Source organism: Ursus americanus, chromosome 17 (assembly GCF_024610735.1).
Source record: "Ursus americanus isolate L20-20 chromosome 17, mUrsAme1.1.p, whole genome shotgun sequence".
NCBI classification, from domain to species: Eukaryota; Metazoa; Chordata; class Mammalia; order Carnivora; family Ursidae; genus Ursus; species Ursus americanus.
The window spans coordinates 7,621,030-7,646,351 of NC_142143.1; the positions used below are offsets into that span (position 1 = coordinate 7,621,030).

Here is a 25,322-nt window from a genome sequence, read left to right on the forward strand (position 1 = left end):
CCGTTCACACAACACAGCCCAAGCCAAGCAACGAAGCCACCAATCACAGCAGGCCAAGGAGGGGGACGGGAGCAGAGAGCAGGTCATCAACGGCGACAAGGACATTCAATGATGCAGATTTATGGGCCCCACAGTTTGGGTGTTTTTTTTGGTTTGTTTTTGTTTTGTTTTTTTTTTTTTGTTTTTTGCAATCAAAGCCAAGTGCAGACAACGACAAGCATGAGGGAGAAAAAAAAAACACAAAACAAACGAAGAAATGAGGGATTGCAGGACAACAAAAAACATAAAAGCAAGACAAGACAACACAAAGCAGAAAGCCAAGGCAAAGCACAGATTAGCATTAAATATCTCAAATGGGATCACAAGTAGCAAATGATTACAGCAAATAAAACAAAGAAGTTTCACTTACACAGACCTACATTCTTTCAATCTAGTAATTAATGCTACTTGATGCAAATAATCAAAAGGAGGAAGGATAAATATACTGGAGAGAGAAGAATTGCTACTCTATTACTGAAACATAGCAATCACACACTTCTCCCCATTTCCAACAACAAAGTAAATAACAAATAAAAATCCACTAAGGATATGGAACCAGGAAGCAATCACCTAAAAACAACCCTGGATTGAAAAAAAACGCATAAAATTTCTTTTTGATCCCAAGGAAGCCAAATTAAGTTAAAATGTTTTGTTTTGTTTTTTTTTTCCCAATGAAAAAATCTACACAAGTCCTTAAATACAGATTGCAGCCATCAACTGACATAGCTTAAAAGGCAAAAGAAAGGCAGTGGTGCATGCCAGCACATGCCTACCTGTTCCTTGGGTACAAAGATTACAAACACTGCACACTGATGTTAAAAATCCAAAAATGGTATGTCAAGACTGCTGCATGAGAAAAGTTTCAAGCGAGTTGTCACTTTTTTTTTTTTTAATGTTAAGTGCTTTTAAGAACTTGATTCACCTTTCTTAGGTATTAACAGTGAAAAACTGTGGATTCTAATGATCACAACAAAGCATTAGGAGAGTGCACCTAACTTTTTGTAAACAAAACAAAAAGTTTAAGTGACTTTTGCAAAGCTAGAAATGCAACTGTAGCAACACAAGTTCAGCGAGAACCACCACTATGGGCTTGGTTTTATTAAAGAATATTAGCTGCCCGGCGCTGTGATGACCTGTCTCAGAGCCCCAAGTAAACATCCTACACAAGTTATACTGTAGGCTGATGACTGAAAATAGGAGACAGGTCATGCTTAAGACAGATTAATGAATGCCATCTGTGTGATTACAGCCATTGTTTGGCCAGGAGAAAATAAGGCAGAGGTCCTTAATTTATTAGAACTCTACCATCCACGGTCATATCCAAAATTTTTAAGTAACAGTCTAGTGCAGACCTATTTTTTGGAGATGCTCCTTTTTATGTGCTTAACAGAGGCAAAGCAACAAACTCTGAAACCCTCTGTTTTCATATGCCCTGAGAAGAACAACTTAGTGGCAGGCTACACACAAAAAGGAGACATTTCCCAAAAGATACAGCTGGCCAACAAACTTTTGGCTGTAAGTTTTTTGGACAGTTTTTGGGAAGGAGATAGATAGCAGCAATATCATGGACAAGACTAATTCCTTTAAAAATTTTCTCAGTTTGCCTCAGGCTGTGCTGGGCTGTGAAAAGACAGGGCAAAGAGAAGTGGGGGCTGGGATGTAATCCCATCTATGGCACCGAACTCACAAAGTTGCTCAACCTCTCAAGGATGCGGGCTCCTGCCTTATAAAAATACGGGGCCAGACAACTGACACAGGCTACTTTCTGCTAAAAAACTGTACTGATTCTGCAAACGAAGGCAGAATGGTAAGACTAGAACTTGTGCTGTACAGTTGTTTTCAAGCAAGGTACACATGAACCATGAATGTATGTGTGCTGGTCCATCCGCATGCAGTCCCTGGACACACGGATACGCGGACCATGGTCCACACACGGTCGGGCTTACCTGTTCTGGTAACTGTAGTAAGTGGCATCACGAGGGATTGTGCATAACTGTTTGCCATAGCAACAGAGTGTCTGTGGAGAGAACTCCAACTGCAACAGAAACCATTTGTTAAATAGTACACAGGCCTGAAAGACAAGCTGGAATATTCATAATGGCCGATCAGAAACAAAAGTCAGTGAACTCTTAGGTTCTCATTTACATAATGGGCTAATTCAGCTTCCAAGAGCATACACAGAACTAAAACCATTCTAGTACACTGTAGCAGTCCCACTTATCCCAGGCAAAGACCACACTAGTGGACACCTAAGATCGTGGATAGTACCAGACCCTATATATAATTACGTCCTTTCCTATACATATATACCTATAATAAAATTAACTTATAAATCAGGCACAGTTAAGAGATTAATGAATAATAAAATAGAACAACAATAATATACTATAAACAAAGTTAGGTAACCGTGGCCTCTCTCAAAGTATCTTACTGTACTGTACCCACCCTTCTTGTGATGCTATGATGCCTAGGTGATGAGATGAAGTCAACTCAGTGATGTAGGTATTCCGACGTAGCATAAAGGCTACTACTGCCCTCTTGCTAGTAATGTCAGAATGTAGATCATGTTTCTGGACCGTGGGGGAAGGAAACCCACAGATAAGGAGGGACTACTGTACTCTATTAGCTCACCACTCCGAGGTAAGCTTAGCAGTCATGTCCTTTAACCACTTAGCAAAAAACTCAATAGGACAAGATGAGCTCCATGTGAACTGGTATGCACCGGAAAACCAGCACATGCCAGGCACTGTGCACCCATAGGTGAAAAAGATCCAAAGTCCTACTCCAGATGAGTTTATAATCTGATGATTCAGGATTCTATTTAGTCAAATTTTCAGTAATTTTTATCCATGCTAAAATTTCTTACCTTTCTGCCACAACAATATCCGAGGCTTTGCATTACTGGGTCAATTTCTTGTTCAAAGACTTCAGACAGCTTGGAGCAGTATTTGTATACCCGAGATGTTTTCCGATTATACAACCAGGCATTGTTGAACATAAGCCAAATGTCATCCACATACTGCCAGGGCTCCTGATACTGTCCAGTGTCTAACTTCCTCTTGATGGTAGAAAGGTCCATGGGGCTCTTCACAATATCAAAATAATCCTAGAAGGATAAGGGACACCGAGGAACATTACCTCAAAGTCTCAGTATGTTTTTAGGTGGAGGTGTGTCTTCCTATTATCATCATTGAGTTTTCCAGAAAAGTTGAGTCTTTGACCTGACTGGATGTCTAAGAAATTGACTGATGCCCATCACTTGTTTTAAAAGATTAGAGAAAGAGAGAACACATGAGCCAGTGCGTCAACTGGGGGAGGGGCAGAGGGAGAGAGAATCCTCAAGCAGACTCCCGAGCATGGAGCCCGAACCCGGGGCTGAGCTGAAATCTAGAGTCAGCCACTCAACTGATTGAAGTTATTAGTCTACAGAGATACGAAGCAGCTCTGAGAGCAGAAATAACAGAGCTACTATCTAGACTTTCCAGACAGTAGGCCGATGATCTACCGAAACAACTCCAGATACTTTACCACAGTGTATGTGCGATCCATTTAAAGACCAAGAAGTCAAACGGCCTTAACGTTTTGGTACTAAAAAGAGCCTACTGATGAGAAAACTAAGCCCAGTGAACAACAGTGATCTAAGGCCACAGAAAAATACAGGAAAAAAGAAGTTCCGAATGGAGTTTGCCTGTGTAAGCACTCCACTGCCTTAACCAATACCACCTAGAAGCCCCAAGTGAAGCCTGCCAGCAGCCTGGTGTAGAAAGGCAACTTCAGAAACAGATGAAGCTAATTTGGTCCATCTTTTCTACCAAATAAATAAACCTATGACCCAGTAATCACACTCCTTGGTATACACCCCAAAGAAACAAAAACATACACCCACACAAAATTTTGTATGTGAATGAATATTCATAGCAGCACTAGGCCCAACAGCCAAAAAGTGTAAACAACTCATGTCTATCAACGCATGAATGGGTAAAGGAAACGTGCTAAAGCCACACAGAAGGATACTGCGGGGCTACAAAGAGGAATGAAGTACAGGTTCCGGCTATAATATGGATGAACCTTAAAGGAAGTAGGTCATAAAGAAAATTTACTACTTAATTCCATTTAATGAAATGTCCAGAATAAACAAATCCACAGAGATAGAAGTAGACTAGTGGTTGGATGGGGGGAGAAAATGGGAGTGACTGCTATGGACGTGGAATTTCTTTTTGGGGGTGATGAAAATGATCCAAACTAGTGATAGCTGCACAACCCTGTTAATACACAAAAATCATTGACTTGTACAGTCTAAATGGGTGTCTTGCATAATATGTGAATTATATCTGAATAAAGCTGTTAATAAATAAAAAAAATCAAAAGTACCACCACATACTTACAGGGATTCCTAGAAGTTGAGGGTCCACAGGTTGACGAAAGGGTAGGGATTCCGGATCCTGTCGGTAAAGTGCCTCCAAAGTTGGCATCAGTGCCTGTCGTAACTCTTCTGGTTTGAAAACTAAAGAGCACATTTGAAATTAGTTATCAATTAAGCAAAAGAAGAAAACACACTCAAGCTGAAGCTATAAAAAGACCTCACAAACCACAAATCTGCCTACAGTATCTCCATGAAGTTATCACTTAAGATATACTTCCTATTTCTAATTCCCGGTCCTTATCAGGTAGTGCCTTCAAAACACCATGTCTAGTCAGCTTTAAACACCCTTCATGGATCAGCTAATTTTTCAGTCAGAAATGTAGTTAAGATCATCTTTGACCAAGTAGAAACAGGAATACCAAGTATTCCTAAAATTTATGAACAGACTTGTCAGAAAACATCCAAAAGATACTAGTGATGGGGAGGGGCTGTCAAATAAGAACAGAAAGAAATCCTCATTCTTGATAACAGTATTAGACCTGGTACTGTCTTCACACTAAATGAATCCGAACCCCTGAAGGGAAGAGTCCCTCATTAAATTTAGCTTGGTGTTTCAGAGCTGAGGAGGACGACATATTTATTACCTTAACGACAAATGTTAGGTTTAAGTCTAAAAAAAGAACTAAATTGTTATTGCCGTAACAATGGACTGAGTTGATCAAATTTCATCCCAGTGTGTTTTCAATGTTTCCTAAAGGTCAGGAAAGATTTGCTGGTGTGTCCCAAATGGAATTAATTTGGTCCAGTTTTGAGCTTTAAAACACTCTCAGGGGCGCCTGGGTGGCTCAGTCGTTAAGCATCTGCCTTCGGCTCAGGGTGTGATCCCAGAGTCCTGGGATCGAGCCCCATATCAGGCTCCTCCGCTGGGAGCCTGCTTCTTCCTCTCCCACTCCCCCTGCCTGTGTTCCCTCTCTTGCTGGCTGTCTCTCTGTGTTAAATAAATAAATAAAATCTTAAAACAACTACAACAAAAACACTCTCAGCAGAGGCCTTGTTACTACCTCTATTTACAAATTATCTTCAGGAGAGGACATTTGTTAGTACTTAGGTATTTTTCACTCCATGGTGGGGGTGACCATTAAAAAAAATGAACAAACTGGAGAGGATATTTTGTTTTTCGTATCTGGTTGTACTCAAAAGAAACAAAATTCGAACAAACTTGTGAAATTAGCTGTTTTAAAGACAGATTCCTAATAGTAAGATTGGGTTTCTTGCAGCTTATATTAAAATAACACCTCAGTTATATAAACCTTATTTAAATATTTTTTTTTTTAAAGATTTTATTTATTTGACAGACATAGAGACAGCCAGCGAGAGAGGGAACACAAGCAGGGGGAGTGGGAGAGGAAGAAGCAGGCCCATAGCAGAAGAGCCTGATGTGGGGCTCAATCCCAGATCGCCGGGATCACGCCCTGAGCCGAAGGCAGGCGCTTAACCGCTGTGCCACCCAGGCGCCCCTATTTAAATATTTTTTAACTCCAACATTTTAAACTGCATTAATGGAACACCTTTATATATACTATCTTTAGGAGCCAGCAGATTCCTCCCTTGAGAGAAGTCCTACCTGTGCCATAGAAGGCATCACTAGAGCCATGAGAAGGTCTAGTCCTGAAGTAGTTGGTAAATCAATTTTTGTGGGAATTAACTAAAAAGAGTAACACTCTGTATTAAGCAGAGCAGCATTCTCGGCTTGACTCATTAAGTTAGCTGGGAGCAGACTCTGAATCAGCCTGCCTGAGTTCACTTACCAGCCGAGTAAGCTGGGGCAAGCTACTTAACCTTGCTGAGCCTCAGGTTTTCCCTGCCTGTAAAACAGGGATCAATAACTCAGAGTTGTTGCAAAGTTTTTAGATGAGACAATGCCGGTGGCACAGTGCCTGGTGTCCAGGAGGTTAACAACAAACAGTACTATTATCACTGCTATTATTTCCTGCATTTTAGTATGGATATGTAACAATTTTTCTCCTCTGGGGAAAAAAAATAATTTTGAGAAGTTGTTAACCACCCAACCCTGAAGAAATGATGGGTGTGACTGATCCAATGACTGCAGGAAGGAAATACACCTAAAGGAAAAAGTCTTCTCCCACATTAGTAATAACCCAGAGACCAGGCCAAAAGGGCTCTAAGCTTAATGAAATCACATTAAAATCAATTTCAGAAACCCAAGAAGCCTGATCCCATTCTACTCAAAGTCTTTGGTTTTTTCCCCTGCCTCCAGGAACAGAGGGCCTAAGAGACCTACTCTTCTTCTTTGACTGTCCCGGGGCTGGAGATGACTGTGTAGCTGAAGTACTTGGCTGGTCTTCCTCCTCTTTTGTTTCAGTTTTTAACTCAGTGCCTCTCTCTTCTGTTTCTGTAGGTTCCATTTTACAGTCTTCTGCTTTAGTCTGGAAGACAAGGTAAACATTTTAGTATTCCAAAGACTTGCCACCAGGAAGCAACAAGATCATTATCTTATTTACTCTGTCCTGTAGACATATCCGAAGACCCCTTCTCATGTGGAAATCAATGAAATAGACCTAATTACCAGAATGCTCAATTGGGTTCCTAGCCTGAGGCCCGAACCAACAACAGTCCTCGCCCTGCTCTCACCTCTGGAATATCCTCTGGCTGAGCATCTGCTGGTTCTGGTGGATCCACTTCCATCTTTGCCTCCATTTTCACTTCCTGTGACGGCTGCTTCTCAGGAATGGTCTGAGAATTCACTTCTGTGCTACTAGTGGATGGAGGATTTGATACCTGACCTTCAATGCTTACAGCTGGTTGGGAAAGCTGGGCAGAAAGAGAAAAACACACAAAAAGTCTGCCAATTATACAACCAGAGTTTAAGCTCCACAACAGGATGGCATGATTGACCACCTAACTCTAGACTCCTATCATTATATTCATTTCTGGTGCTTTCACATCCTCGGCCTATTTCACTCCCTTGAAATAAACTGTGCTTCAGAAAAGGAGACTGAGGACTTGCAAATACTGGCTGGCTGGCTATACATGAGAGAGACAGCAACAGTTTCTGCACTAGCTTCATTCCGTGGCAGTGTGTGAGGGCTGGGGTCTCAGAAAGGACTGCCTCAGAGGAGCTCACATTTACAGATAAATTGAAAGAAAGTAAGTACTGACTAGCTATTTTGTTTTGTTTTGAACTTTCCAGTGGGAAAAGCTGCAAGTGTACAGAAAAAGCAGAGAGCATCTAATCAACTCCCACACTGAATGACTGTTCTGAATCACCACATTCTAATGGGTAACTAAGCAATCTTTCTTCCTTGGTCTTCCAATAAGAAACCTCATGAGTAGTTAGTATTTTCAGGAACTACCCTAATCAAAAGTTTCCTTTCTGCATTCTGCTGTTCCTTGCCTATCAGTGGTGGGATAACCAGTTGCTGACTTATGGTGTTTTATGAAGTAGCTATGACTCATGGCACTTCTCTGTTCACCAACATAACAGAACTAAAATATAAAGTATCAGTGAACAAGTAGAAAGCTCTGAGCCTTGACACAGAGAATTCTATTAGTAAGGATGCAACTATTAGAAGTGAACTTGGATTTCCGCTATGTACGTAATGAGCCACTCCCAAGGAAGCTATAGACTATTCCAGGTCCAACTTTTCTCATCTTACGTCATGATTTTCTAACCTTGGCTAGGACCAGAGACATTCACAGATCTATGGTTTTGTTTATTCACTCTCAAATATTACAGCTCAGACTGTTTGAAAAAGATTCTTTAAATAAACAGAAAACTTATGTGGTGTAGTAATCATACTACAGATTCTTTCCCCTTGTCACCCTGCTTATATGACTTCAAGTCTCAGACACAAAACATACCATGGTCAACGTCAGACCTAAACAAAGTCTTTGAGCTCCCTCTATGCTAGGTACTACAATGGGAAGAAAGAACAGGAAGGAAAAGAAAGTCCCTAACTACAAACAGATTCTAGTTTAACTGGGGAGACAACACAAATAGAATAGAACCAGCATACAAAAATTCACACTACAGTTCAATCTGAAAGGATTCTGCCAAAACCCGTCTCTGCTTACTGGAGTCGCAGGCTGTGGGGGCAGCAGCGGCGCCGTTGGGGTGGGAACAGATGCTGCGGTGCTCTGCTGTGAGAGAGGCTGCTGCGGTGGCTGGTCAGCCGAAGGAGCAGCAGGAAGTGAAGGCTGAACTTGAGGAGGAAGCTGCGTTGGTGGTGGTGTGGGTGTCTGCCTTGGAGGTGGATGTAGAGCCTGGGTCTGCGGCCCGGGGGGCATGGCTGGAGGTGTAGGAACAGGGGCTGGAATTGCTGTTGCTGGTGGCTGCTGAGCCCCTATGCTTGGGGGAGTGTGGTGAGGTGTAGGGGTGCGACTAGGTACCGGAGAGGGTGAATTCTGATGCAGAGCTGATTGAGGGAGAGGGGGACAGTGAATGTGGCTCCCTTGCGACCCTGGAGGCATTATAGGAGAGTTCACTGGGCAGGAAGAACTGGACATTTGTGCCTGTTAAATGAGAAACATAACAAGATGGCAATTGAGAACACAATAAAAGAAGTATTTACACAGGCAGACCATACGCAATATGCTTCCATTTCAACTGTGTCAAAAATCCTGTTTCTGGGGGCATATCTTCAGATAATCCAACCACTGTTGTACTTAATTAAGTAGACTTCAAACAAATTCACCAAAAACCAACAACAAAAACAACCCACAGCAGAATGGCCTCAGCCACGTCAGGGGCACGGGCCAGTTGAGTACACGGTATTTTCTGCCTGGCTATGCTCTCTTCAGCCACACTTCACTCTTCTGCATTATAGTTCTAAGATTTCATTTTAACAAGTGTTTGCTACTATAAAAAATGGTTACAACTATCAATTTAATCTCTTTCCTAGTTTGTAACAATTAGCAGCACTGCTGTGTCACAGAATAATCTATGTGCAGAATACCATATGTCCATAATTGCTCTTATTAAAAACTTAAAAACCATCTATTTTCACCCATTATTTGCTGCCACGCTTTGCTGTAAAAACCTAGATCAAGAGAAGTTTAAAGAATCACAAAAAAAAGTGAAAAAAAAAAAAAACAACAAAAAACCCATCTGTGAGACCTACTTGAGACACTGGTGCTTGACCGCCAGACGGAGCCAAAGGCATATTCGTTACATTCATTCCCTGTGTTGAGAACTGAGTCTGGGGAAGGAACTGGCTCTGGCTGGAAGGCTGCTGCATGCGAGGCCCATAGCCCATAGGCTGCATAAGGGGGGGAAAAAAAGTAACACAGAGCACCAATTGCTTCATTATGTTAGTCCACTACTGCTAGAATCACAACTGCTATGGCTCTGCTGAGGGGAAAGTGGGGTAGGAAAGGAAGATAGTGTGCAACACTGGACTCTCCTGCAAAAATGATGGAGAACAGCCTTACAGCTGACCCAAGCCTACTCTAAAGCAATCAGAGGAGGTTACAGACAAACTAATTCTCCTGATACACAAATGCACCTGAGAAGGTACAGAGGTAACTGTTCTTTGCATACTATTTGTTAAGTGACAGTGAATTACATCTTCACGCAGTCTGTATTCATGTCATGATGTTGTAATAGCATAAACTGTAAGACTCTATAATAGGTACAATTAAAATCTTAACAAAAGTATGGCTGAACTTGGTAGCATTCATGGTCCACAAATATTTGAGGATTGTACATTTCATTTCCTTTTTGGGGGGGGGAGTGTTTATAGTAGCTTTATTCATAAAAAGTCAACAGCTGGAAACAACCAGAATGTCCACCAATAACACAAAGAATAAACACATTCTGGCACACTCACGGAATACTACTCAGCAAGGACAGACATAAACAACAATGTAGATGAACATTAACACCATTATGTTGAGCCAGAACGGTCAGATACAAGAGTACATCTGAATAATTTCATTTATTGTTGAAAAAAGGTAGTTGAAAAATGGTTGAAAGAAGGTCATGGTGATAGAAATCGAGGTATCAGTTGTCTAAAGGGGACAGCAATTGAGTGGAAGGGGACATGAGGGCACTCTCTAGTGGAAATGTGCTTTATCGTGAGGATTATTAAATTTCATTTCTAAAATTCTCCCAAATATAGGCCTTTAACAGAGGAAGGAATTACGGAAAAACAAAGGTCAAAAACTTCATAATCAAAGAAAGGTATTTATCTTACAAACGTGGCAGTCTGGTGCTCAAGGACTGAAAGCACTACCTAACTCTGAAAGCCTAAGGGTGGGGGTTAATGTGGAAAGGTGGATCGCCTCAGAATTTGCATAAGGAGTGATGAATGCTCAGAGTCCCTCTTCTCCAGTCTCTAGAACCAAACAACTGCCCCTACACCACTCGTCCAACAGACAGTTTCCTGGAGGATAGGTTCTGTGTTTGATGCACATTATAAAAGACTATCAAAGTGTGCAGGCCACTAAATATTGAGACTCCAGGGAAAGGTGACTGGTTGCCCTTACCAGCTTTCTAGTACGAGGACCATGGGTTGTACTTGGAAACAAAACTTTCTTTTAGTTTTTATTTTATATAGATTATAATCAAGAGAGTTCTTAACTACACTGGATCCTCTACATACACTTCAGAAACTTGGTTCTTCATTTAAAGCTGTAAACAGCTTTTATGCCACCATGAAAGTTCTGAAATTATTGCTTACAGAGCACTCCAATTTACAAATGTACCATAATTTAACCATAATAAATCCCTAATGTGCATTCAGGATATGGCCTTTTTTCAAAACAGGTTACATAATACAAGATCTTTAACATGCATTTTCTCCAAATTCTATCCTTTTGGTACCTTAGTGATGAATTTGCAGGATAAATTTCTAAATACAATTTATTGGTAAAAGAGATAGATGAAAATTAGGGATTATATAGCATTTACTGTGTAACTGTGGTATATGGTTTATGGTTTTCTCCTATTCCACTTTTAAAAAATAACTATTTATTCTCACCTCTAAAACACATATATAATCATTTATCATGTGTTTAAGGTTAACCGCTTATAGTTAGCTGTTTAAGCAACTGTTAAGAGTTGTTTACAGAGCAGAAACAAATAAAAAGGATTTTTAAATATTAGGTAAAGGCCAAAACGATTACCCAAAGATGACACACCGGGTTGAGAGTTCCAGGCTGAGCTAACTGTCCATGGTGCTGAAGAGGAGAGGTTTGCCGGGGTCCAATTGGGGGCTGGGGCATACTCATCTGGCCAAACTGATTCAAACCTGTAAGTACAAAATATTAGGTCTAAATACCTTCATGGAATTGGAAAACTAAAGAATGAATTCTGATTCTGTACATCTTTTAAATGTTTTTAAAATAATTTTAAAAAAAGATTTTATATATTTACTTGAGAGAGAAAGAGAGTGCACAAGCAGGGAGAACAGCAGGCAGAGGGAGAAGCAGGTTCCCTGCAGAGCAGGGAGCCCAACGCAGGGTTTGCTCCCAGGACCCTGCGATCATGACCTGAGCCGAAGGCAGCCGCTTAACCAACTGAGCCACCCAGGCGCCCCTGATTTTGTACTATTTTATCAGGACAAATAAAGGAACCTGCTTTCGACTGCAAATAATTTGTTTAATTCACAGTAGCCACAGAAGAACACCGTTAATTAACATATGTTCTCTGAATAAAATTTTATAATTTGGAATAAAATCCATCCTGACCAGTTGTTTTTATTTATTTTATAAAAGATTTTATTTATTTATTTATTTGAGAGCAAGCATGAGTTGGGGGAGGGAGAGCAGATGGAGAGGGAGAGGCGGACTCCCCGCCAAGCAGGAAGCCCGACACAGGGCTCAATCCCAGGATCCAGGATCATGACCTGAGCTAAGGCAGACACGCTTAGCCGACTGAGCCACCCAGGCACCCCTTGACCAGCTGTTTTTAAATGGATGCTTGATCATTTCATGTCTTTGCCACCTGACCTGCCAGCCAACCTGTGCTCAATACCATTCTCCTTTCTCCCTGGGCTCCAACTCCAAAATGTGCTCTGATTTCTCAAGTAGGTAATTATGATACACACTGCTGGTCTGAGGCAGGAATCAAGGTGGCAAGAACAATCTTGTAGTACACCAGAGACTCTTTTAAAAAGCCATGGTTGGGGCACCTAGCTGGCATAGTCAGTAGAGCATGGGACTCTTGATCTCAGGATTTTGAGTTTAAGCCCCATGTTAGGCATCGAGCTTACTTTAAAAAAAAAAAAAAAAAAAAAAAAGCTATGGTTAGATACATGGATTTCTTTTGTAACTCACCAGGCTGTGGAGTTATCCGAGGCATCATCTGGTTTGGCACACTGCCGCGGATCATAGATGGGTCAGGTAGAGGGCCATCTAGGGTGGAATAGAGAAATGGTTAGATTTTTTTTTTTTTTAAGATTTTATCCATTTATTTTTGAGAGAGAGAGCATGCATAAGCAGGGGGAGGGGCAGAGGGAGAGGGAGAAGCAGACTCCCCACTGAGCAGGCAGCCAGACGCAGGGTTCCATTGCAGGACCCTGGGATCATAACCTGAGCCAAAGGCAGACGCTCAACTGACTTGAGCCATCCAGATGCCCCTAGAAAACCATCTTTTATCCAGTGCCCTTCCATTAAAAAGAGGGACAGAGAGAGAGAGAGGGAGAGAGAAGGAAAAAAGAAGAAAAAAAACCTCACAAAATAGTAGTATCATGAAAAATTCAGCCTCAATCTCCAAAGAATAAAGCTATGAACTTAGGAACCTGAAGTTCTAGAATATAAGAAAAGCCTCCAAACAGTTATAATCTTTTTGCTTTCTTTCAGTGTTGACAGGAAAATAACGTAAAATCTTAAAAAAGCAAGCAAGCAAGCAAGACAGGCTACTATAGCATTTAATATGCTCTGTTTGACTAAGCTGGATTCTTTGGATTTTGTTCAGTGACCAAATTTGATGTGTACCCCCATGTGTTCTTATTCGCACAAACCCACTGTGAACCCTGACCTTAAATAATTTACATATTATATTGTTCTAATACATCAAGGACCTCTTAAATACAAAAGCAGAACTAATTAAAAATGACATCAGAATATTAATACCCTTGAACAACATCTGAACTCCGCAAGTCCACTTACATGCAGGTTTTTTTGGGTAAATATGTATTTCTTAGGATTTTCTTAGAAACGTTTCTTTTTTCTCTAGCTTATTTTAAAAATACAGTATTTAACACATATAACATGCAAAATATGTGTTAACTGTTTATGCTATCTCTAAAGCTTCTGGTCAACAGGCTATTAATGATTAAACTTTGGGGGAGTTAAAAGTTTTATGTGGATTTTTAACTATGTTGAGGTCAGCGCCCCTAACTCCTGGGTTGTTCAAGGGTCAAAAGTATGTAAGTTCTAAGGGTTTCTTGGATTATCTGGACACCCTCTAGCACAGTGCTTTCCAACCGTTTCCATATCATGGTGCAGAGAAAATAACACTTCTACAGCACTCTGGGAAAAGACAAGATGCTTGCAGTGACCCAATTCTGCCCTGGACACCCCGCCAACCCAAAGTGCTATGCACTCAAGCCTCAGATATGCTTGTGGCAGACTATGCTCTAAAGAAAGCCTACCACACTTCAGACAATTCGAAATTCCCCATCACTTCTACAAGTGTGCTATACTAATAACAAAAATGACCACACAACTAAGTGGTTTAGTGTAATTCAAGTAACTAAACCCACCAGGATTTACCACTAATATTGTTCTTAATAAAACTAAAACAGTCAAATTGAATACTGGAGAGAATTCTAAACATTTATTCATATACTCTTATCCACAACTGTGCAAGATTTATAAAATTATGCATATAACCTACATTCACTATATAAAAATTAGAGAACGTATGACAGATAAAACCTCTATAGTTTTAATCTTCCACATGTGTATTCACTACACTTTATGTAAAAGCAAGATTTTCACATAATATATAAAGAATGTTTTTCCTGTCAATGTGGACAGGTGTTACAAGTTAAATGCCAGCAGGGACCAAGCAGTTAGTATCAACAAGTGGGAAAGACTAGGCATCTGAAGTACAGGGAACAGGGAGCAACTGGGATGAAGCAGGGAAAGCATAACTGTTATAACAAGCAGCCACAACTCGGTACCCTTGTAGGAGGGAGGGCCAAATCTGCTAGATCCTTCCCTTCTTAAAGGAAACCAGAAATCCATATTCTAATGCAAAACCTTTTCAATTATGTGAGACTAATCAGATTAAATGAAAAAACTAAAACCTAATTCTACTGCCCACATCTGGCCATGACATCTTCACTTACAACTACGATGTACATGCTAGTTTTTACTGGCTACATGGTATAAATGTGTCATAAAACCTACTGTTGGCCCATGAGGCAGCTCTTCAATTCTCTTATAAGGAATATCTGATGGACATTGAAGGAACATTTTGATAATTTTTGATTTAGAAAATTTTAAAAAGTATATACATACACACATATAAAACCATTAATTAAAATGCTTATCATTCACATTGAAACAAAACACTCTCAATGCAAAATACACACATAGATTGGACAATCAAAAACCTTTTAAAACACAACACTAAATTTATCCCAAGTAAGCCTATCACCCCCACAAGAAACCAATATTAACAGGTTAGCATTTATTTCTTCCAGAAATTTTTTTCTGGGAATTGTCATATTAAATACTATACAGATAATATACATACTTGTCAAGTTTCTCTTAGTATTTTTATGTTTGAAAAAATTGAGGAGTCAGCTCCTTAGCTCCTTATTCCAACTCATTAACAATTAGGTTCATCATTTAAAGACTGCGCATATATGTTGTTTATATTCACTTATAAACACCTTTCTAGGCTAATACAAATACCTACCATAGCCACCCTTTGATTATATAACGCATGCCCTTTGCGGGGGGGGCTTTACAGAAATACAAAAATGAGAAAGTACAAGTCTTCCATAATCCTTCCTTGTGCCCATAATCATTTTCTCATACAAATATAAAAATGAGGTAGAAATAAATTCATACTGAACTTGACAGATTACATTGAATATAAAAATTGTGTTTTCCACATTTCCTACCACGTTTTTCTATCTTTTTTAAAAACTGAGATATAACCGACATGACAATGTATTAGTTTCAGGTGTACATGATTCAGTATTTGTGTGTATTATAAAAGGATCACCACAGTAAGTCAGCCCCACATCCATTACCATACAGAGCAACAAGGTGGGTTTTTTGTGTGTGTGATCAGAACTTTTAAGATCTACTCTTTTAGCAAGGTTCAAATGTCTAATACAGTACTAACCATAGTCACCGTGCTGTACATTACACATCCTCAGGACTTAATCGTAACTGGAAGTTTGTACCTTTGATCTTCCCCCCTATCACCCACCCCCAACCACACTGCTGCCCCCACCCCGCCTCTTGCAACCACCAAACTGTTGTCTGGATCTGTGAACTAATTTTTTAAAAATAAATATGCCAAATATAAGGGAGATCATGTCTTTCTGATTTATTTCACTTAGCACAGTGCCCTCAAGGCCCATCCATGTCACAAATGACAAGACTTCCTTTTTTTAATGACTGAGTAGTATTTGTGGGTGGGTGTGTGCAGACACAGGCGCACACACACGTTTTCTTGAACTACTGATGGACCTATCTTGGCAATTGTAAATAATGCTGCAATGAACATGGGGGTGCATATATATTTATCTTATTAACTAGTTTCTTCCTTATGGTGCACTTCGGGTGTTTCATCTGGTCAAATTAATCACTCCCTTTCTTCATGGTTTGATTTTATTTTCTGGATGTTCCCTCATCTACTTTTATGTTAAGACAGTTATAAGCTAGGTTTGGTTGGGCAATTCAGCCTTTTCTTTCAAGAAAACTTTCTTTTATTACTTTTTAATTACAACTGTATTTAACATATTGAATGGTTTATAGAGCAGACTGTGAAGACAAAATGCCTGGGTTTGATTTTTGGTTCTGCCACTCACTAACATCGTGACCACAGCAAGTCAGGCCACCTTTCTATGCCTCAGTTCCTCACTGGTAAAATGGGGCAATAGTACCTAACATTATCCCTCAAATCTTTTTTTCTATGTATCTGTCACCTACTAATTTTCTTCTTACTGTAAGCTCTACAGCCCAAAGTGGGGATTAAACTCATGACCCTGAGATCAAGAGTCACATGCTCCACTGACTGAGTCAGCCAGGTGCCCCATATTTTGTACCTTTTTAAATAAAGCTGTTTTAATTCTTATCTTCTGTGGTTTTTTTTTAAATTGCTAATCTGGCTTTAAACTCAGTCAACTCTCCTAGCTCATTCTCCTCCCCCCTTTAAACATTCATTCATTCATTCATTCATTTGACAGAGAGAGAGAGAGAGAGAAATAGAGAACATAAGCAGAGAGAGGGAGAGGGAAAGCAGGCTCCCCACTGAGCAAGGAGCCCGATGCAGGGCTCAATCCCAGGACCTTAGATCATGACCTGAGCCAAAGGTTGACGCTTACCTGACTGAGCCACCCAGGTGCCCCTCCCAGTTCATTTTTCATCCCCTTTTTGTTTTCATTTCTTCTGTGTAGTAATTTTTTCTTTTGAACATTTTCTTTTTCTATAATGAATTTCCCTTGCCATTTTAATTATCTATACAAGGACCACAGGATGAATCCTTCCTGATCATTATTTATCTCTACATAGGGAGCAGTCCCCTGACGGTAAGCCGTCTGCTCAGGAGGTAGGTGGAATTACCTTAGAGTGGTTTCTGTAGCAGCCACACCTTGCCCTTCACCTTTAAGTAGAGGGCTCCAGATGGCTGGTTAAATCTGTTCAACCTTCCAACTGCTTGGGTAAAAAGGGAATGCTCTGGAGAAGCCTCAATTAAAATACTCCAGTGTACAGCTATGTGGCTACTTTAGCAATGCAATCCTGGGGGGCACTGTTAAGATGTTTCCATAGTATACATAATGCTATTGTGAATATTTCTGTGCAATTGTACATTACTCAGAATTAAATTTTTAGAAACATAACAACTGGACTCAAGGGAATGAAAAAAACATTTAAATTCTCACCAACACCATATTCCAGAACCATGTTACTATACAGTCTTTAATACCCACTTTAACATTCAAAGACCCCAAAAGGTCACGTTGATTTTACTTGTTCTTTCCTTTTCTTTCCCCATTTTTCTTCCCATGTTTCATCTTTTCCCCCCAAGTCATATATTAAGAAATTAGCACCTTTAATATTGAAAATATTTACCTTGATTTGTCCATTAATTATGTTTATGGTATCTTCTGTTGTCTTTTCTTCAAAATTTCTAGGTAGTTATCTAGTTTAAAGATGTTTTTCATTTCACTTTATATTTTCTTCAATACATTCTGTGTACTACTTTTAATTTTTTGTTTAAAATTTAAAACTTTTGTTTTATAAATTAATTTGCATATGGGATAAGGTAGGGATCTCATTCACAAAATGCCAGATTTAGAAGGCCAAAGGTCAACATATATTTAGAGGCTATTCAGTTCCATTAATATTTGTTCCTGTCTGCATCGAGACACCATACTGCTTTCCCTCTAATGTAAGACTACAATTTAGTATCTGCAGACTTTAGACTTGGCTCAAACTTCTAAAGAACTTCAGAAAACTATCACACCCAAGTATCTCAGGTTTGTCCACTTGTCTCTATACCTAACTGTCCTGGTTTAGACCATCAGCACTGAATCAGTCTACTTGGTTCTAGTCTTGACTTTGTTTCTATTCATTTGTTTTCCTACCTACTCAAAAAACAACTGCTTGGGCATCTGGGTGGCTCAGTAGGTTAAGCGTCTGCCTTTGGATCTAGTTATGATCCCAGGGTCCTGGGATCAAGCCCCGCATTGGGCTCCCTGCTCAGCAGGGAGCCTTCTTCTCCATCTCCCTCCTCCCTGATTATGCTCTCCCTCAAATAAATAAAATCTTAAAAAAACAAAAACAAAAACAAAACCCAAACCAAACCAAAACAAAAAAACAGCTGCTTTGCCTTTGCCAGTGGACCTCCATGTATACTCATCCTCTGCCAGAAAAACTGTGGCTCTTCTCAATTCTTCTCACATCACGGCCCTATGAGAACATGTATCCAGCACACTGCATTTAACAAATGGGGCTGCGTAAGTTCTGCGGCAACCAGGAGTTCACCACTTTACTATTTCAAGGCCTGAGGGAGATGAATTTCTCAGCCCACCTAAAATCCTGACATATGAGTTGGTACCTACTGGCTTAGATGGCACTATCTACAGGTAGTCAGATTTCCCTGATTCAATAAATACAGGCTTTTCCCTCTCATAGCCTTTCTCACAACATTCAAAATAGCCTGTGTTGTTCTTCACCATGTGTACAAAACTCATTTCACTGATTGAAATCTAGTAATGAGTCAGTGAATGAATAAGGGGATGTGTAATAATCTTGGCTATCTGGTTATTCATTTGGCTGAGAAGGCTCCTATAACCAGAATACCAAAACTGTCAAGATGAATTTTAAATGCTTCTAAAAATTAAATAGTTCTTAGCCTTCAAACATATTGTGTCAAGAAGAAAGTGTGACAGGGGCGCTTGGGTGGCTCAGTCTTTAAGCAACTACCTTCGGCTCAGGTCATGCCCGGGATCCTGGGATCGAGCCCCGTATCAGGCTCCCTGCTCAGCGGGATGCCTGCTTCTCCCTCTCCCTCGCCCCCTGCTTGTGTTCCCTCTCTTGCTGTGTCTCTGTCAAATAAAATCTTAAGGAAAAAAAAAAGGAGAAAGTGTGACAATGCTAACTAACATGATCTCTATTATCTGTTCAGGATGTATGAAAGCTGGTGGGGACTTTGAACCGCTTGGCCTACATCTATTGGATGCCGACCAAATTCAAGTCAGTGTAAACTTGTGCGCTATCATTTTCTAGGTGTCGCTTTGACAGAAAAGTATCTTGGGCTTCTAAAAATGATGCCAGATTATCAAGATTTAAGTATTTACTATGCTCAGAAATCTTAAATATGCTGTTGTTACTTCTTTTACTAAGGGATGCATTAGTTTCTTTGCAAAGGCAAAAAAGGATCATTCAGACACTCTAGGAAAATAAGCTAACGCAAATTAATGACCTCGGTTAGAAATCATTTATTTTATTACCAATTTCTCCCCGAAGTAACTGTAACAAAAAGCACTTACTGGAAGTCATTCCTGGTTGTGGCTGCCCCATATTGGGCCCTGGATTCATAGAAACTGGCACCATGCCTGCAGCACTGGGCAGCATGTTTTGTTTCTGTAGTCTAGTCCTTCGTTTTTCTTCTAGTTCTTTCTGGATCTTATAGATCTTCTCAGCTAGCAAGTGGTAGTATTCCGCCTTTTTGAATGTTGGAAATAAAACAGAGGTAAGGAAAAAAAGAGGAACTACATTAGGTAACAGAAAAAATGACCGAAGAACCGACATTAGCTTCATTTAAAGAGGTAAGCAGAAACCCCAAGGGGGGAAAATCTAATCTATTTTTTTAAGTTTTTATTTTAATTTCAGTTAGTTAACATACAGTACAGTATTAGTTTTAAATGTATAATATAGTGATTCAACACTTCATACACCATCCGGTGCTCATCACAAGTACACTCCTGAATTCCCATCACCTGTTTCCCCATTCCACACCCCTCCCCTCTGATAACCACCATCTAATCTACTTTCTTAGATCACTCCAGATGTGAGTTCATGTTTGAAATCATTATGTGAAAAGCAGCTTTATTATGAACCTACATAGTAAAGCATGACCTCTCAAAGTAGGTTTACAAAATATAAACTGGCAATTTGCAGCACATGGAATGAATGTACTTTGAAAAACTGCCAATTTATAGAACAAAGTTCAAATGATGTAGAGAAACTGGAATACTACTTGAGATGAACATACTAAGCAGCTGATTCACCATACTCTAGTGAAAATAGCACAGAGCTGGTAACAGCTCAACCACTTTTTAAGTTGACAGAAGGACAACCCAGATAAAGTGTCATGCTAGTGCACTGTATTATTAAGAGGAAAAATGTATGATTCTTGATGACATACGCTTTAAGAAAATTGCTTTGTTATCTTGACTGTGCACAGTGAGAATAAGATAGGATAGCTAAAGGGTACCCTTCTCTTAAGTACAACAGTACTTGTATATGTTACAAAGAAGAATAAAAAAATAGAACAGGTCCATTTCTGACTTTATACAGAAAAACAGATGCTCACTCGATTATTTGCAGATTCATACATGTCCCCTTCCACTTTCCGGGCATATGCAACTAAGTTTTCCATTCGTCTGTCTTTTAAAGCAGCAGGATCCGGAGTAGGAAATATGGCTTGAACACTAGGAAAAGAAAATTCTACCACTATAATATCATGTCAACTTTTCATTTTTATCACAATAATATACAGCACTTTAAACTTTTTCCTGATTACGGTTTTCTCATTTTTATACAATGTGCACATTAAGTAAGATAATAAGGGGTGGGATGTACTCAAATATTAAATAATACTGGTCCAAATGAAATTGTCTCTGTGGTAAACAAAAGGTTTCCCTGATCAGAATGTAAGAAATGACACCACAAAAATCGCCTCTGGTCCCTGTCACTCTAACATAGAGCAAAAAAATTATACCAGGCTATTTGCATAAAGGAAGTGAGGAAACCTGACCTTTGTCATAGTGTCAAGGACCAACTGCCTTTTCAGATCCTTCTCTTCTCCTGAATTTATTCAGCTTAATAAAAATAAAACCTAATGGGGCGCCTGGGTGGCCTAGTCAAGTTAAGCATCCAACTTTTGATTTCAGTTTAGGTCATGATCTCAGGGACACGGGATTGAGCCCAGTGTCGGGTTCCATGCTCTGAGTATGGAAGCTGCTTAAGGATTTTCTGTCTCCCTCTCTCTCTCAATAAATAAATAAATAAAACCTAATAATCACTACAAAGTCTTACAAGATAAAAAACATGAAGTGGAAGGGGCAGAGATGCATAATGATTCTGTCCCATTCAATGTCTTTTACGGTCTAACAGTTCCCTACAAAATGCTTGGCACTAGTGTTCTGAAGATTTAACAAACATATTTCCAGTCATTAATTTTACTATTTGGATATTTCATGTTCAGTTGTGCAGGATTTGGAAAAACCAGATGGAAAAGAAATAAATGGAAGTTTAGAAGAATATCTGAGTTGGTAAAAAATTCTCAAGCACATAATATACTTTAAATGTCAAATCAGATGATCAATCCCAAATAATCTATTATCTGTTATGAGATAACGGTTGTTAAATAATCTGAATGGCACAAAATAAGTTTGTTTTGGTTGTTCTTTTTTAATTCATTTTATTAAAATAGAGTTTTCTCCTTGTTATCAAATTCCACTTCTAGTGCCATCATTTTTGAATTCCTAAATGAAACTTAAATATACTTGGTAGGCTAATGTAAGATAAAAGTAAGTTTAGATAAAAGATAGGCCACATGGTTCTTGGGGCGCCTGGGTGGCTCAGCCGTTAAGTGTCTGCCTTCGGCTCAGGTCATGATCCCCAGGGTGCTGGGATCGAGCCCCGCATCGGGCTCCTTGCTCCGTGGGATGCCTGCTTCTCCCTCTCACACTCCCCTTGCTTGTGTTCCCTCTCTCACTGTCTCTGTCAAATAAATAAATAAAATCTTAAAAAAAAAAAAAAAAAAGGCCACATGGTTCTAAACCAATAAAAAATATGGATGGAATGAAGGAGACCCTTCTATTAAGTCAAAAGACTGATATCTCTGAGAAAAAAAAGCTGGACGTCATTCACAGTGCAAGCTCTGTAATGAGTGAGGTCCAAGCTCTACTTTTATGATATCAAGCACATTATATTTTACTGCTTTCTATCCCTCCCCCTCTTTCATCTGACAAGAGGTCTTTAAAGAAGTCACTTCTTTAAAGAAGCTGAATGCCTGGCATACATCAACTCCACAACAGTGGACAAACCACTGACATGTATTTTTGGAGGGCCAGAAGACCACAGAATGGCCACCACTCAACATCTTAAGAGTTTTATTAAATAAAAGTGTTACCACTACCATATTCTAATGCACTGAGACCTGGTTCTTCTTTTAAAATTTGAGTTTTGCAAAAGGCAGTGACACTAAAATAATTTTTAGCTAATATACTGAAAACAGTCACTAGGTAGAATAGTTTATACACTGTTAAAGCTGGGCTCCTACAAATGATGGTAGAAAAGTTGAGAAGCAGAGAACAGGAAGCAAGAAAGCCACAGGAGCAGAAGCATTAGCAGCAACAGCCAGGCTACAGAAAAATCAGTAATACTCCTCTTGTGGTTAAGTGCCTGGCAGATTGGAAGCATGTTGACATGGTAACTCTTTATGAATAAGACATGCCCAGTCTTTATGAATAAGACATACAGTTTGTGAACAAGATGATTTCGAAGATCCTGAGTAATATCTTCATGCCATTGTTTCCGAATTCCAGTATTGGATGGTTGAGCTGCTGTTGGCATAGGACCCAGGGAGGCCACACTGGCATTTTCACTCATCATTGGGCTTTAAAAAGGAATTGTGAAACAGTTTTAGTGAAAAAGGTAGGAGAAAGATTTCATTTAGAGCTGACAGTGATGACCACAATGGATCCAACACACTATGACAAGTCTATTTATATAAAGAAATAGAGTGTATGTGTTTGTACTTGTGTGAGGCAGAGTTAACCCACAACACTTCATCCTCTGGAGGGGAGGATGAAGTCCTGGGTTTAGAAGATTTAAGTGTTACATGTTCTAAGACTAAACCGTTACTTTGACACAACTTATCCCAGGGAAGCCACTGGGCAATGGATTAATTCTTACCTCTGGGATAGAGTAAACTCATTCTTCAAGCAGCTGCATACTTGCAACTCATTACTATATCCAGGGAAAGTACAGGTTACCCCCGATAATTGACACAATTTCAAATAAGATTGTAGAAAGCCAAAAGCAGGGACTCAAATATAACATTTGCCTTAATTCATCAAGGACAGCTTCAAATCAAGGAAACAACTCAAATAAGGAATTCTAACAAGTGTTTAAAACATGACATAGGGCAAACACCGAGAAAAAACTTACTTTTGAGAATTTATGGCTGAATGCAACATTGAGTCAGAAAGAAGATTTGACGTTTGAACCCCTACACCTCCATTTACTCCCATAGGACTAGCACCTAGATCAAAACAAACAAAGAATATTTTAAATACCAATAGCAAAAAGAACAAACGACAGAAAGAAAAGCTTTTATAGTACTAGGAGAACATACCGCAAGAATTTTTTGTCCTTTCAAAGACTCAAAACCCAGAAGCCGTAAGGACATTTAGAAACTTGAATAATAAATAAAATAATCACCAAGAGAAAAAAGACAAATGACAAACCAGGAAAAAAAAATACTAGGGCTATTTGGCAAATGCTGACAAAAAAATCCATGCACACGCTTTGACTTAGTATTTCTACTTCTGATATTTTGTCTTATAGGTGTACTCATATACGTACGGATAGACACTGAGTTCAACGATGTTAAAAGGAGCAAAAAAACGAGAACCAAAACTGTTTAGGTAACAACTACATATGCATGTTTTCATAAGCACAACTTATGTAAGGACACAAGGAACCTAGGTGTGATGATCCTTGGAGAGGGGGGAATGAAAGATGATGTTGTGGTTAAACATTTGAATACTCCTTCAAACTGGCCAGAACAGTTCTGTGTTCATACATTACCTCTTCAATTAGCAATTTTAATGAATAGTCTATTTCTTTAAAAACAAAAACAGCAATATTCCACTAAACCAGATTTTCATGTGGTTAAAAAAAAAAAAAAAGGAAACTTTTTGAATACACAATTCTATTAATATACCTAAAGGTAAAAACTTCCCACTATAATGCAAATAACTGGCTAAATCTATAACATTTAATGAAGAAAATTGCTGGTGCTTTCCTTCACCATGTTTCCTAAATACTTAAGCAGAAATTTGCTTCTGTCAACATCAACCCAGCTCTGAAATGTAGTGGCTGGAAGTGGTCTTTTAAAACAGAATTGTATTGTTTGTAATTCTGTATTTGTCAGTGTAAACAATTCATGTGTACATACTCATTTTTTAAGAGAAATTAGGTACCCATAACATTTATTTGCTTTATTGATGGCAACAGCATGAAGGAGTAAAAGAAAAAGTGACGACACTCCACCAATTTGCTTATTGTTTTTTGACGGCACATGAAAACATAGCAAAACATTCTCTATGAGGTCCCCAGGTCCATTTAATATTCGGCACGGACTCCAAGTTATGGCTCAATCATAACTTGAGAAGGAATACCCTTATATAGGTTAATATTTAAGATCCTAAGAGGGGGTTAAAAAAAAAAGTCCCAACAGTGAACATTCACTTGAGAATACAAAAATGAAGGAAGTATAACGATACTGGCACTGCCAGAGATTAAGTCAGAAAGTGGGGAGGGGGAAGGAATCATAATACCTAAAAATCATCAAGAATATATTTTTGTTGGGGCACCTGGATGGCTCAGCCGGTTAAGGGTCTTTTTTTTTTTTTTTTAAGATTTTATTTATTGGGGGGGGGCCACTTGTGTGCACACACAAGCAGGGGGAGCAGCAGAGGGAGAAGGAGAAGTAGGCTCCCCGCTGAGCAGGGAGCCTGAAGCAGGCCAATCCCAGGACCCTGAGATCATGACTTGAGCCCAAGGCAGATGCTTAGCCAACTGAGCCACCCAGGTGCCCTAAATCTGACTCCTGATATTGGCTCAGGTCATGAACTAGCTCTGTACTGGGCGTGGAGCCTGCTTAAGATTCTCTCTTCCCCTCTCCCTTTCTTTGCCCTGCTTCCCCTCTAAAAATAAAAAAATAATATATTTTTGTTCTCTAACCCCT

General features: G+C 39.5%; 1 protein-coding gene across 1 annotated transcript in view; it reads right to left on the reverse strand.

Annotated features, from left to right (window-relative positions):
- EP300 (EP300 lysine acetyltransferase) overlaps positions 1-25,322 on the reverse strand; it is a 79,504-nt gene that overhangs the window by 16,151 nt on the left and 38,031 nt on the right. Inside the window, exons 7-19 of the mRNA XM_045780123.2 lie at positions 23,519-23,612; positions 22,827-22,964; positions 20,655-20,772; positions 19,609-19,783; positions 12,701-12,778; positions 11,564-11,673; positions 9,544-9,681; positions 8,498-8,935; positions 7,055-7,234; positions 6,705-6,849; positions 4,425-4,543; positions 2,906-3,145; positions 1,986-2,074 (exon numbers count right to left, since the gene is read on the reverse strand). Of these exons, the coding sequence (XP_045636079.1) occupies positions 1,986-2,074; positions 2,906-3,145; positions 4,425-4,543; positions 6,705-6,849; positions 7,055-7,234; positions 8,498-8,935; positions 9,544-9,681; positions 11,564-11,673; positions 12,701-12,778; positions 19,609-19,783; positions 20,655-20,772; positions 22,827-22,964; positions 23,519-23,612 (2,062 nt within the window). The remainder of the gene's footprint in view (positions 1-1,985; positions 2,075-2,905; positions 3,146-4,424; positions 4,544-6,704; positions 6,850-7,054; positions 7,235-8,497; positions 8,936-9,543; positions 9,682-11,563; positions 11,674-12,700; positions 12,779-19,608; positions 19,784-20,654; positions 20,773-22,826; positions 22,965-23,518; positions 23,613-25,322) is intronic.